The sequence below is a fragment of the Ixodes scapularis genome, unplaced genomic scaffold (genome assembly GCF_016920785.2).
Source record: "Ixodes scapularis isolate PalLabHiFi unplaced genomic scaffold, ASM1692078v2 PGA_scaffold3__209_contigs__length_174095766, whole genome shotgun sequence".
NCBI classification, from domain to species: domain Eukaryota; kingdom Metazoa; phylum Arthropoda; class Arachnida; order Ixodida; family Ixodidae; genus Ixodes; species Ixodes scapularis.
The window spans coordinates 105,634,085-105,647,750 of NW_024609868.1; the positions used below are offsets into that span (position 1 = coordinate 105,634,085).

Genomic DNA, 13,666 nt, shown 5'->3' on the forward strand with positions numbered 1-13,666 from the left:
ATGATGTTTTAATATGTTTCATATTTTGATCCACTTTCAGGCGGCCGTGTGGTTGTGAGAAACGAGAACCGTGGTCTTCGGCCCTTGTAAATAAGCTACGCAGAGCAGAAATCTGAAAGATTGTGAAAATCAGTTATCCTAGCGGTGGTGGTAGAACTCCAACGTTTGCGAACATGACGTTACCTTGATCAGAAGATAAAATACGAAGACGTAATGTCTTCATCTTTGTGAGCCCCTCCAGCATTTAGTTTACAAAAAATATTGTAAAAAAAAAAACTCTTAAAAAAAAAGACCGAATCTCTACGTGCTGAATGATGTTGATTGGGGCGAATCTCTGGTGGTGCTGATGATACTGATTTTGTTCATAGCTTGTGCTGATGATGCTGATTTTGTTTTTATTGCTAATAGGTAGTGCGGAGTTCCGGGTTATGTTTCGACTTCATTATTACTGCTTTATGGTCGGTGAAATGCAGAGCCAGTGGTGCTTCTCGCAGATCAGCTTGGATCCGCTAGGAGCCGTCGGAACGCATCTCCACCGCTTAAGTCAACGGTCCATGTCAGAAAGAGAATGTGTCGTATGGAACATGGTTATCTACGCATTTGAGGAATGGACCGCAGCGCCTTCTCGTCTATAAACGTTGAGCCAATGCATGCAAAGTTTAACGCGATTATATACGCATTTGACCGCAGCGCCCTATCCTATATAGACGTTGAGCGGCTACATGCAACGTTTCATCTATGACACCCGCAGCTTTTGAGTTACTACCACATCTCAGAACCCCCTACGCGTCCCGCAGTCGTGGCCGACTGGCTAAGGCGATGGACTAGAAGTCCATTGGGGTCTCCCCGCACAGGTTTGAATCCTGTCGACTGCGCAAACATTTTTTTCTTTTTTTAAGAAGGCAGATGGGATGGCAATCGATGTGAGCACGGACGTCGGACAAGGCTGGACTTTAAGGAGCTTTGCCCCTAAGAGAACAAAACCTTGGTTGTTGCTTCAAAGTGGTTTTTATTGATAAACCTACCAGATGCGTCCACAATGTAATTTCTTGTTTTTACAATATTGAGCTTAGGTGAACGTCGGCTCAACGTTACTAGTAACGTTGGCACTGAGCTCAGGCTCGTGAAAATATTTCGTTTTCCTATTTTATCTTTTGTTCCAGGCAACGTCATTCTCCCCGACTACTGCATTCTGTCACTAAGGCTCGCGTATCATTCTTGCGGAGTTTGAGATATCTGCGATGCTTAGTTGATTAATGCGGGCCAAAAAACACGGTACTCTTTTCTCGCGAACATCGGTTACTGGTATTCCTAGTCTCTCGGGAGGAAGGAAAAAAATCGGGAAGTGAAGAGTAGGATACATTTCTCATCGTTTTAGTGGGTAGGGATGATTGTTGGTAAGATACGAATTCATACTCTCAAAGGTGACTTACTTGTTGTTAAAGTTATCGAGGCAGCGAAGATTGCCACAGCCCCACCGCTTTGCTGCGAGTTAAAAACAACAACAAAAACAATTGTATTATTAACGGAGTAAAATACGTTTCGCAAAGTTTTCAAAAACAGCGAATGATACAAAGTTCCCCTAAAGATTAACGTAATATTTATCTTTCATCTATGCGGTACCGATAAGTTTGCACGCACTGCGACTCGGACGCCAAGATGAATGGTTTTAATGCACTCTTTTTACCCTTGCCTTTCTATAGGCCGTGTGTCTCTTCTTTAGAGCTTCCGCCTATTGGGCTCTCAAATTCAAGGAGCATAATTTGTCGTAATTCAAAGTCACGCCCTTCGACGAACTCATGCCACTCACTCAACCTCAAACTCCCTAGTTTTCGAGGCTTACAAACTCACTCACCCTCACGACACGCCTGGTCCGCGAGGGTGAGTGAAGTGAGTGAGTGCACTCAAGAGTGAGTTTCGCCGAGATATAGCGCGCTGTATAGTTAGATATCCAAAATTAAGAATGGGTGCAACTAAATCTATGGAGCGCGTCTGCAATTTAAGTGCAACGTTTGCGGAGATTGGCTGCACAGCAAAGGGGTATGCTTTTTTTCCCATCTGTTTTTCTGTAGCTCTCTTGCGCCCTTCCTCTGAGAAAGCCCGAAGCGCGCTAGTTTCATGGAGCAGAGCGCTGCAGTGTCCGGAAGTGCGCATAATTTACGTTGCCTCGTGGCAAGGAAAAAAGCAGGTGGAGAGGCAGAGACGCTTGGAGACGATCAACGCTTTCATCACCTCCTCGGAGCTTGCACAGGAAACAAGCCCAATAAATTGCGTGACACCGATCAAGCAGTTAAAAAAATCTTTTGTAATCTAGGCACTCCACTTATAATGCAGATAAGTCAAATAAAAGGTATTCTTCCGGGACTTTGACCTGGACACTTGATGAAAAAGTCGGCGAGGTATTCGACCGCTGTGGTTAGGCTATGCCAAGCTCAAGCGCGGCACGAAGCGATAACGGCCGCCAAATTTCTCCTCGACTTTTTTGTTAAGTGTCCAGATTAGAGCCCCCGGTAAAGTACCACCTGATCAACACCTCCTAGAAGCTAAGGCCGTAGCGCTCTTTTCGTGACGTCGCAAAGGATAGTCATGGGGGTCGCACGTCGAAGCGCCGAACCGAAGACAACGTGCATAGATCGACCGTCGAAGCAACGCGTCACAGCTTATGCTTATGTGAAGTCACATAACCTCGTCTTATCATCTAAAACAAAAGCTGCAAATAGAAACGGGGCTAAAACAATTTTATTACGCGAGCTAAAAAGTTTTCACCGCTAAATAAATGGTATGAATTAAATGGCAGGAGGTATGCGTAAAAGACTTCAACAGAATAGCGCGATTATTTGAAGTCGAAAATATTGAGTCACGCAATTATTGCTGTGGGAATGCATATTTTTATACAGAATTATTTCGAAAAAATGGTGAGATACGCAGTGATTGAACACAGCAAAACGGATCACAGTAAAAATCCGGTAGACGTAATCAACGCCGACACGGCTAGACAAGTGTCACTTACAATTATGTAAGCGATGTTAACGCATGCAGTCACTGAATTCTCGCATTAGATCCCGGCCACATGACAAAATTAATGTGCTTTCCATCGAATGGCAAAAGCGAGCTGATTCAATAGTGTCATGTCATTTATTGAAATGATATTAACTTTTCCGCGTGGCAGGCGGAATGCTGGAGGAGGGGTACGTTTCCGCCTCTCTAGTATTCCATCTGATTCCTCCTCCCCGGCCTTCCTTTTCCTTGCCCTGGGCTCTTGACCTGTCAGAAAATCTCGTAGATAAAAAAAGCATTAGTACCGAATTTTTCTGTGTCCCTGAAGAAGGCCACCGTAGGCCACACATTGGACACGACTACGGCGTCAGCGCTCGGCTAGGAGTCGTGTCCAGTCAGTCAGAACGCGACACCTAGTCGAACCCTCACGCCGCAGTAGTGTCCAGAATGTGGCCTGCGGTGGCCTTCCTTAGTGACGCAGGAGATTGGAGCACTTCGGCTTTCTCATCCAGGAGGCGTTACTATTTGGTTACGCCCTCGTCCCTCTATACACTCTAAAAAAAAGTTTATGCGTCTGCTTTCACGCGCAACACTCGGAGAGCCAATCACCGCAACTTACGGAGGCAGCTCAGCGAATGACAACGCCGAAACAAATGTTTAGACCAAAAAACGCAGTCTGAGTTGTGACTTTAAGCAATGCAAAGCATCACGCTTGGATTGCTCGAAGGGGCCGTAGCGTTTGCTGTTTGCCAGGTTACAGTGAAACGAAGTGGGGGGAGTGTGCGACACATGTAAGGCGGGCGCGCCGCTCAGCATTGACAGCTCGTTGGCAGCGCCACCATTGACAGGGTTCATGTTACGTGGCATAGTGAGGCGCTGACCGCTCCGACCTCTTCTAATCCTCGAGCAGCGCCACGTTCCCGCCTTTACGCGGCCGTGTTTTTCGATCTCGCTTCAGAAGAAAGGTTCCGTTACCTTCACATTTCGAATCCCTTACCACGTCCAGCGTTGTCCTGTGTGTGTTTTTCATCGTTCGACCCGCAGGAGTTGCTCGGAGCTCAGGTTCCGTCGCGTGTCCCGCAGTTGTAAGGGACAACGACGGCAACGCATACCGGAATGTTTTTCGTTTATTTGTGCTGGAAGATGCTTCTACGAAGCGTTTGTGTGTTCGACAGTAGGGAAATCACTCCAGGACGATATTTGCCAGTGCAATTAGTTTTTAAAATCTGCACAATAAGTTTTTTCGTTTCTCTTATTATCGAATTGATCTTCGTAGGCACCCATTGAGTTGATCGCGGCGCTCTTTGTTAGCGTATGAAAAAGATCTCTGTTCTCTATTTCCAGGTCTTGTGTAATAACTTAGCGCCGACTGTGGCCTCGAACGTTTTGTATATAGCGCTCTGCTCGGGTAAGCTGACAGTGATTACAAAGGTCGGCTGCCACACAGAATGTCTATGCCAGTCCAGTCATAGTATATATGAAATGCTTCTGGAAGGAGCCGCACCGTGGTGAAATGCTGTGTCCTACTGTGTTTATCTTTCACCTACTCTTCTTTGCGTTGTCCGATCTATCGCGTTATTCTTCAACACATCTCCTTTCTTTTCCTCGTCTGTGTTCTGCCCGAATAAAGCAGTTACTCACGAGACTGTGCCCGCGATGGTCGTGCTGTAATAGCGGTCCACGAACTGCCCAACACTACATTATTTGGCGACGAGGGTTAAAACAAGCTTTTCGTGCGCTGGACTGAGCCTCAGCGAGGACTACAACCTGACCTCGACGGTACCCTCTGTATTGGACAGTTTTCTGCTTTTCCCGGTGGAACCATCTTCTTCGCACGATTTAGGTCAAGATGGCGACCATTTCGAATGGCACCATAGGGTGCTGAGAAGCCATTTGGCATCGTCATGGCCTCGGGCGGTAAGGTTCCCCGGAGTTTCTTGCTAAGTTGGGACCTCCAGTCATCCTATGGGAGCGATGGATCAGAATGTTCGAGCATTATTTGTTGGCAACGGGCGTCCGAGTGTATCCTGCAGAACGGCGTCAAGCGATGTTGCTGAACTGCGTCGGCGAAGCCGGTGAGCAGATTTATGACTCACTACCAACACCTGAACCTGCTGTTGATCAGGTATTAACACCGTTAGCAGCAGCAGATGGCGAGCAAGCTGTACGCGCTACTCCTGATGTCTACAAAGAGACCATCAAGTTACTGGAAGCCGAATTCACACAGCCGACAAATGTGACGCTGCTGGACCTACAGTTCCGTTTACGTAGGCAAAGGGAAGGCGAGCCTCTTCACGATTTTCTATCCGCATTACAGACGTTAGCCGTCCAGGCTAATTTTGGAAGTCGAATGCAAGATTGCATTCGCAAGCAGTTCATGATTGGGGTAGCACCGACGGAAATTCAAGAACGAATGGTCCTTGATGCAGCTCTTCCGTTCGAAGTAGTAATGCAGACCGTCATAAACCTTGAGTGGTCACGACGCGTAGTTCGAGAATCGGCTAACGTCACTGCAGAAGGGTATGCACTTGGGCTAGTTGGTGATCCATGTTTCTGAGGGTAAAAGCGCTAAAAACAACGGACGAGTAAAAGAAACGAACAACACAGAGTCCAGAAAGTCAAGGGAGTCATCTGCAAGCTGAAGACCCGCTCCTCAGTAATTCAAGTTAAACATCGGCTTCGGCGCATTCCCCAAGCTGCTCGACAACCAGTTTCTGAGGAAATTAAACGTCTTGAGGAAGCTGGGGTAATCGAGCGCATCAACGCCTCCGAGTGAATATCGCCAATAGTAGTGGTCAAAAAAAAAAAAAAAAAAAAAAAAGAGATGGCATTATTCGAATGTGTGGATCTTTGCGAAGTTAACAAAGCGGTAGTCATCGACAGCTACCCGCTTCCTCACATCGAAGAACTGCTGAACGCTCTTGCATGGAGAGCAGAGGTTCTCAAAACTGGATCTTGCTGCAGCATACCTTCAGATTACACTTAATTCAGAAAGTCGCGATTAACAGCGTTTGTTACGCACGAAGGACTCTTTCGCTTTAAGCGAGCGTGCTTCGGACTAGCTTCAGAACCAGCAACCTTCCAGCAGATGATGGCTAAGATCTTGCAGGGCTGCCAGAGATTGCTGTTTCATCTCAATGACGTGGGGGCCTTCGATAAAAACCAACAGGAGCACCTAGAGCGCCTGCAAAAAGTACTCTTGCGCATCTCGGAGCATGTCTGAAGCTCAACAACAAATGTGTGTTTGACGTCACAGAAATTTGTTTCCTGGGGCACAAAGTTAGTGCTGGGGGATTTTACCCCTTCAGAAGAAGGTCGACGCTCTTCGTGCGGCACCGACTCCAACTACCTGACTCAGCTACGGTTCTTCTTACGAATGGTCGAATATTATTCTCGTTTTGTCCCGTGCTTGGCTTCTGAAGTAGAATCGCTGCGAAAGTACTTGCGCAAGGACATCCCGTTCATCTGGGACCAGGCAGCAGATTGAAGTTTCCAGAGGGTGAAAGTGCTGTTGTCCTCTGCACAAACGTTGAAGATGTTTGATCCTGCGTTGCCTATCATCGTGACTACGGATGCTTCAGCTTACGGTATTGGCACAGTGTTGCAGCAGCGATGCGGACAGGAAATTCACCCGGTAGCATTTGCGTCACGAACGCTTACTGCTACTGAAAGGAAGTATTCTGCGGGCGAGCGAGAAACGCTTGCGTGTTTGTGGACCTGTCAAAAGTAGAACAGATACCTGTGGGGTCGCCACTTCACCCTACACGCGGACCATTAGGCTCTCATTGCTCTCTTGGCCACGAGAGGGACCGGACATCGACCACTCCGTATCACTCGGTGGTCTACCCGGCTTCTCAAGTACAAGTAGCCGATGCTCTCTCCAGACTTCCGGTAGCAGAAGACGAATAAGGAACAGCGTTTGATGAAAAAATTGTGTCTTTCATCGCTCTGGATGATGAGTGCATATCGAAGAAGCAACCTCAACAAGAGACGACTGACGACTCCAATTTAACCGCCGTAATGTCCTATGTCACCTCGGAGTGGCCACCACGGCGGGCGTTGGCTCCCGATGAAGCTATCTTTCACGACACCAAGGAAACACTTTCTGTACTCGATGGTCTTTTGTTACATGCGATCAGTTCGTTATTCAATCTAGCATGAGGGAATAACGAACCCTCATGGCCGAGCGCACGAGGGCCACCCTGGTATTGGCAGGACTTCGTCCCGACTCCGAGAGCTCTACTGGTGGCCCCGCATGAATGCGGAGGTGAAAACAGAGGTCCAGGCTTGTGGCGTTTGCGGGTCTTCTGACAAAAGTGCGAAGATATCGCCAACACATCTCCAATATGTGCCTCTCCCTGAGCGACCATGGTCGAAACTTGGCATCGACATTGTTGGGCCATTTGAAACTTCACCGCCAGCGTATCGGTACGCGATCACACTAGTGTACTATTTTTTCAAAATGACCGGAAGTTGACTTTTGTTCAAACGCCACGACAAGCACAGTGACGGTGTTCCTGCGTCTCATCTTGTCTCGGGAAGGCTACCCCGAAAGTACTGTTTCGGATAACGGACCCCAGTTCACCTCCGTAGACTTTAAGAACTTCCTAGCTACGCGAGGTATAAACCATCATCCTGTATCCATGTACTATCCACAGGCCAACGGACAAGTTGAACGCTTTAATCGCACTTTTAAGTCGTTCGTACAGTGTGCTTCCCTGGAGAAGCGACCGATCCACTCTGCCGTCTTGGATTACTTGCACGTGTATCGCTGTACGCCTCATGCCACGACAGGATTGTCTCTTGCACTCCTGCTGAATGAACGTAAACCACGCAACCGGCTACGCATAGTCGGCCTGTCACCATCGCAATTCCTGCAAAATCCACTGGAGGAGTTACAACGCCTGCGGTGTCGAGTCCAGAGGGGGCAGGAGAGCAGCAAGCGATATATAGAGACCTATGGCGAGGGGCGAAAATCCCGAATTTTCTGGTCGGCGGATGGGTGCGTGTCAGAAAACCAGGTAAAGTGAGGAAGGGAGAAGTGGCTTTTGGACCTCCAATGAAAATTGTTAGGCGCGTGGGTCGATGGACCTACAAGCTTCATGATGGACGCATCTGGAACGCCTCCAAGCTTACGGTGGCGGCTCCCCCTAAGGAACGTATCGGCAACAAGTTTCCACAGGCAGTGACAACATCATTTAACGAGGCACCTGCAAGCAGTACTACGAGGGGCAGTTCAACGAAGCGTCATCCTCATCACAAGTGGCAAGCGCCCACATTCAGGGAGGATGCTCAGCAACAACAGCAGCAGTTACGACCGCCAACACCCCCTGCTTTCCCAGTTTACCAGGAACCTGAGTTAAATGAAGGCGTGGCGTTACTACCGCAAACACCTCCTCCTTTCCCAGTTTGCCAGGAACCTTTGTTGAATGAAGACGTGGCGTCCCGAGATGGTCGGAGTGGATCCGATCAAGCTTTGCAAGGGGATGCTCCTCGCCGATCCAAACGAAACCGTCGACCTCCAGAGCGATTTGGAGACTGGAGTTAGTAACTCGCAGTTCTGTGTTTCAGGTGGAAGTGACCAACCTGGAGACGGATTTTTTTTTAGTTTAAACGTTTAAATTACCTGGTTTGTTTGGGAAGAGTGCATCTTTAGTATGAATGCTTAAAATGGGTAGCCTTAGCCAAGTGTAGCTTGAATAGAATAACGAATGCATTGTGTGGTAACGCTCATTCATTGTGCAGATAGAGTATGTATATGTAGAGTGTAATGTAACAGTGAGGAGTGCTTTGATTGTTTTTTTTTATTATTGGTGTAGGTTTGTTCCGGGGAGGGGAGAAATGTTGTGTCCTACTGTGTTTATCTTTCACCTCTTCTTCTTTGTGTTGTCCGATCTATCGCGTTATTCTTCAATACATCTTCTTTCTTTTCCTCTTCTGTGTTCTGCCCGAATAAAGCAGTTACTCATGAGACTCTGCCCGCGATGGTCGTGCTCTGATAGCGGTCCACGTACCGCCATTGCACGCTTCCGATGCGGAGAGCAAGTCGTCTGCTTCTTGCACAGGACTTGCGGTGACGTCACAAGGACACCTACCTCTGATTGGCTATTATTGAAGGATAGTGGAGTAGACCTCAAAGCAAGCTGCCTTGAGGTCTACCCACTATCCTTCATTCAGAACCAATCAGAGCTTGGCGTTCTGACGTCACCACAACCCCTGCAAAAGAAGCATACGAACTCGCTCTTCGCATAGTACTTCACGAGGATTCCAACATGACTTTCCAAACTACACCGCTTTACAGATTAAAAACAAAAAGTGAGTGCATATAGGTTAATACACCACACGAGCCTCGGGTACATCGTGACACTCTTTCTCCACCGTCTGGATGAGAGAAACGTTTTAATTCGACTTCATTTCGTCAAGAGGTGGCTTACCATCAAGATGAAGCAAATGCCGCAAGCAGTGAGCCCAGTTTTCGCACCGTACCGCATCCGGAGATACTGCACACACACAAGAAAAAAACATAATTTTTTAGTATAAACTTTTTTTCTCTCGCTAGATGAATCAGTTTTTGTACATTTCAAATTATCGCTCTGGGTGTTAATAAAAATCAACCGGTGGGCTATGCGGAGCGGAGGTTCGTCTGCTTAATGCACAGGGTATGCGATGAGGACGGAACGCCGAGCTCTTATTGGCTGATTAAACAGGAAAAAAACAGAGTTGGTAGACCCTCAAGGCCCCTAGCATTCAGGTCTACCCGCTATCCTTTCAATGAAAGCCAGTCACAGCTCGGCGTCGTTCTGACGCCAACGAAACTCCTGCGAAAAAAAAAAGCAGACGACCTGCTCTCTGCATGTCAGTGACGGGGTGAGAGAGGCAGGGGGGAGTTTCAGTTGTCCCGCTTCAAGCCAACACCACCTAGAATAATCAAGGCCAGTCATTTTGACGTACGTCACCAGAGTGGGATCAAGCGCAGACACGGATTGGACACAAGTGCTGCTTCAGCGTTCGGTTGACAGTCGTGTCCAATCAATGCTTTGGATGACACTTGGCGTCCAGCTCAATCCCAGTTGCTGAGTTGTTGCCCTCTGACTGGGAAAACGTTATGTGGACGTAGAAGAGTCTGTTCACAGGCTTTGATTATTATAGGAGGCGTTGCTCCAGCGCGATCTTTACACTTTCGACAACACTTCGTGAAATCATGGCGGAAGCCATGAAGCGCGTGCTGAAGGCAGGGCGTTCAAAAGAAGAAGTTTAATCATTACGTTCAAAAGACACTCCCTGCCGCCCTTATTCTGCCATTGGCTATGTTGGCTAGCAAATATTGAAATAAAAACAACGGTAAAGGACAAGGACTAGTGTAGGATGGCCCCAAGCGGACCTTCCGCTGGAAAACGACAGGAGGCTCAAACGTTCACCGAATGTAGAGGGTGCCCGCGAGAACACCAAACTCTGTTTTTCGCACCGCAAAAATAAACTAGGCATTGCGGAGAGCTCAAAATCCATGAAAACGTCGCCCCGCCGTTCGAGCAAGATGCCAAAGTTTCAACACTTACCATTACCAAAATAAAAGGTTAGAAGTGAATAACTGTTTTTCGTCTATGAGAGCACGCCGTCCGCGAGAAGCAGAAGAGAGAATGCCGCCATTGTGACCGTATCTCACATCGGACAAGGGTTGTTGGTTAGTTCCGGTTTTGGTCTGGCGGTTTGCGGCTCAGTACCTTCGCATCGTTTCTCACGTGATCCGCTTGGTTGGGGTACGATTCCAGGGTGTCGTGGGACTTTTTTATGCCAAATTAGGTTGGCTACATTGTGCATTTGTATATTGCCTTTGTTTTTCATGAACAAACATGTTTTGTTGCTTCACCAGCTGGCTCGGCATTTTTGTTGTTGGGATGCGAGCATTTCAGCGATTTACCGGTAGATTATCTTTCCTTCTTTCTCTCTCCTGCCATGCTGTCAGGTGGTCGCGGAGCCTTGTGATCGTAAGAAAAGACAGCACGCGCGCTGCGCTCATAAGCAGACGAGGTGGCTGCCAGTCCCGTATAATGGCGTTTTTACAGAATGTCTTCAGGCATGGCGGCGACTTACAGCGTCTGTGGTGTATTCTACGCTAGCTATCTCAGTAAACACAAAAAATAACATAGCAAAAGAGATACATTCTTGCAGTGTGTTAGATCTGGATGTCGATTCTCCGAAGAAGATCGGGCAAATTTGTCCAGTTCGTTCATTCCCTATTTGCAGCCACATTGGGAGTTGACAAATTTTCTGTCGCACCCATGAGAAATATTGCAGAAAAATTATTTATTTATTTATTTCAAAGATACTGCCGGCCACCTTTTGAGGGCCAAAGTATGAGTGGACGAAAGAAAGAAAGGCCAGCAAAACAAATGAGTAGTTATAAACATACGGTAAAATACGTAAGCTACCTAGTCCGTACAGTTGATTCAAATAAAGAAAAGTTCGTCAATGGTACTAGAGAATGAAACGAAGGAAAGAATGTCCATCACGCTGCGGGGCAACTCGTTCTACTCACAAACAGTGAGCGAAAAAAAGAATTCCTGCAACGAGACTTGCGAATTAGTTTCTCGTGCTTCCGTCTGGTATCGCGGCTCAAGTTAAACTGGAGATAGGCGTCAAAGTTCAAACGAGTTCTGTCATGTATAATGTGGTGTAAAAATTTTAGGCGATTTACTATTCGACATGACAACTCAGGCAGTCCAGACGCAGTGTACAACGGTGAAACTTGTGATTCTTGGCCATATAAATTATAAATGAATCTAAGAGACTTTCTTTGAACCCCCTCCAACTGGTTTATATACGATTATGAATGCGGGTCCCATAATCGGTCAGCATATTCGAGTAAAGGACGAATTAGAGTTTTATTCGCTGTTAGCTTCGTTTGAGAGTGCAGTGAATCATAGTCTTCCGCAGTGACCACAGCTTTCTAGACGCTTTGGCAACAACCTACCCAATGTGAAGGGACCAGCTTAAGTTAGAGGTAATTGTGACACCATATACTTGTAGTCGTGGTCCACTGCCAACGCATTGGAGTTGACAGTATAGGGGAAAAAAAGCGGTACTTCTGTAATTGCAAGTCGAAAGCTGTGTCGTCTGTTTTGTCCTCTTGTGTGTTTCTTTCGTTTTAAGTCAAAGCGGTACCTTCTTCAGCGTTAGTGTCATTTACACACATTTATTAACGTTCAAGTCCATTTGCCATTTTTGACAGCACAAAGAAATAATTTTAAGGCTATCATTTAAACTTGTTTGGTCAGGAACGCAATCTATTTTGAAAAACAATATACACTCATCTGCACAAAAAAAAAAAAACACTTTATCGATGGTTTATCAACCATCAGATCGTTGATAAAAATTAGAAAAGCAATGTACAAAGTACCGCTTCCTGGGACACTCCAAATAGCACAGGTAATTCACTGAACTCTGCATTGCCCACAGACACGAACTGTTTACGGTTGGTAAGGTAAGAGTCTAACCATGGCAAGAGGTTGTTATTAACTGGTACCGGCTTTAGCTTATGTAGTAACTTGCGATGCGAAACCCTGTCGAATGTCTTTGCGAAATCTAAGAAAATAACATCAACTTTACCATCATTACCGATTACAGTACCAAAATTATGAACCGTGTGAAGAAGTTGGTGTCACAGTCGAGCACCTTCTATGAAACCCGTGTTGTTCATCTATTAGGAACGATGGGGATTTTAGAAAGTTATGATGTGCTTGAAAACGAAATGTTCAAGAACCTCAGTACATGTACTCAACAACGATACAGGTCCATTTTTGAAAAAGCTATGTGAAGATTGACAAGTGCAGCCGTAGTAATATTGTGAACGGAGAGGGGAGAAGGTGATTATTGAATTTATTGCATTAAAGTTAGGGAAAGGGAAATGGAGAGAGAGCTGGCGAAAAATTGGGCCAGGAGCGGGGATTGAATCCGCAACCTTCGCCTGTCCAGGGCGACGCCTTAACCGAGTAGACCATCCCGGCCACTCGTTTCGGCGGACTCAATTTCTGACCAGCTCTGTGTACTGTTCAGTTTCGAATTCGTTGAACTTGGTAGACGACAACCGTTGCTGATTTAAGACCCGCGCTATTTCCGACATGCGGCAGTACATGGCACGTCATCTCAGCTTGCAAATGTCGGAAAGGGCCGGTCTTCCAAGACATCCAGGGAACCACTCCTCCCCATAGGGACAGGCTGCACGGCATATATAATGGGAATGAGTGAATATATATATATATATATATATATATATATATATATATATATATATATATTCACTTATTCCTTTCATTTTATTCATTATATATATATATATATATATATATATATGCCACAGGATTGGAAAGTTGCCAAAGTAGTACCTATATATATATATATATATATATATATATATATATATATATATATATATATATATTTATATAGTTACTACTTTGGCTACTTTCCAATCCTGTGGCACCTGACCCGTTCTCAAACTGCAAGAATAACGATTAAAAGGATAAAAAGAGCGAATAAACAGGACAAAAAAAAAGACACGTACGACACAAACGTGTGTCTTTTTTCGTCCTGTTTTTTCGCGCCTTTTAACCTCTTAATCAATATGAACCAACTAGCCCCGACTAAAGTTTTATTGCAAGAATAAAAAACA

The 13,666-nt window shown here is 46.2% G+C and overlaps 1 protein-coding gene across 1 annotated transcript in view; it reads right to left on the reverse strand.

The window, feature by feature from the left end:
* The window catches only part of LOC120840857 (putative sodium-dependent multivitamin transporter), a 41,973-nt gene that overhangs the window by 578 nt on the left and 27,729 nt on the right, over positions 1-13,666 (reverse strand). The window contains exons 2-3 of the mRNA XM_042292819.1: positions 9,432-9,497; positions 1,434-1,485 (exon numbers count right to left, since the gene is read on the reverse strand). Of these exons, the coding sequence (XP_042148753.1) occupies positions 1,434-1,485; positions 9,432-9,497 (118 nt within the window). The remainder of the gene's footprint in view (positions 1-1,433; positions 1,486-9,431; positions 9,498-13,666) is intronic.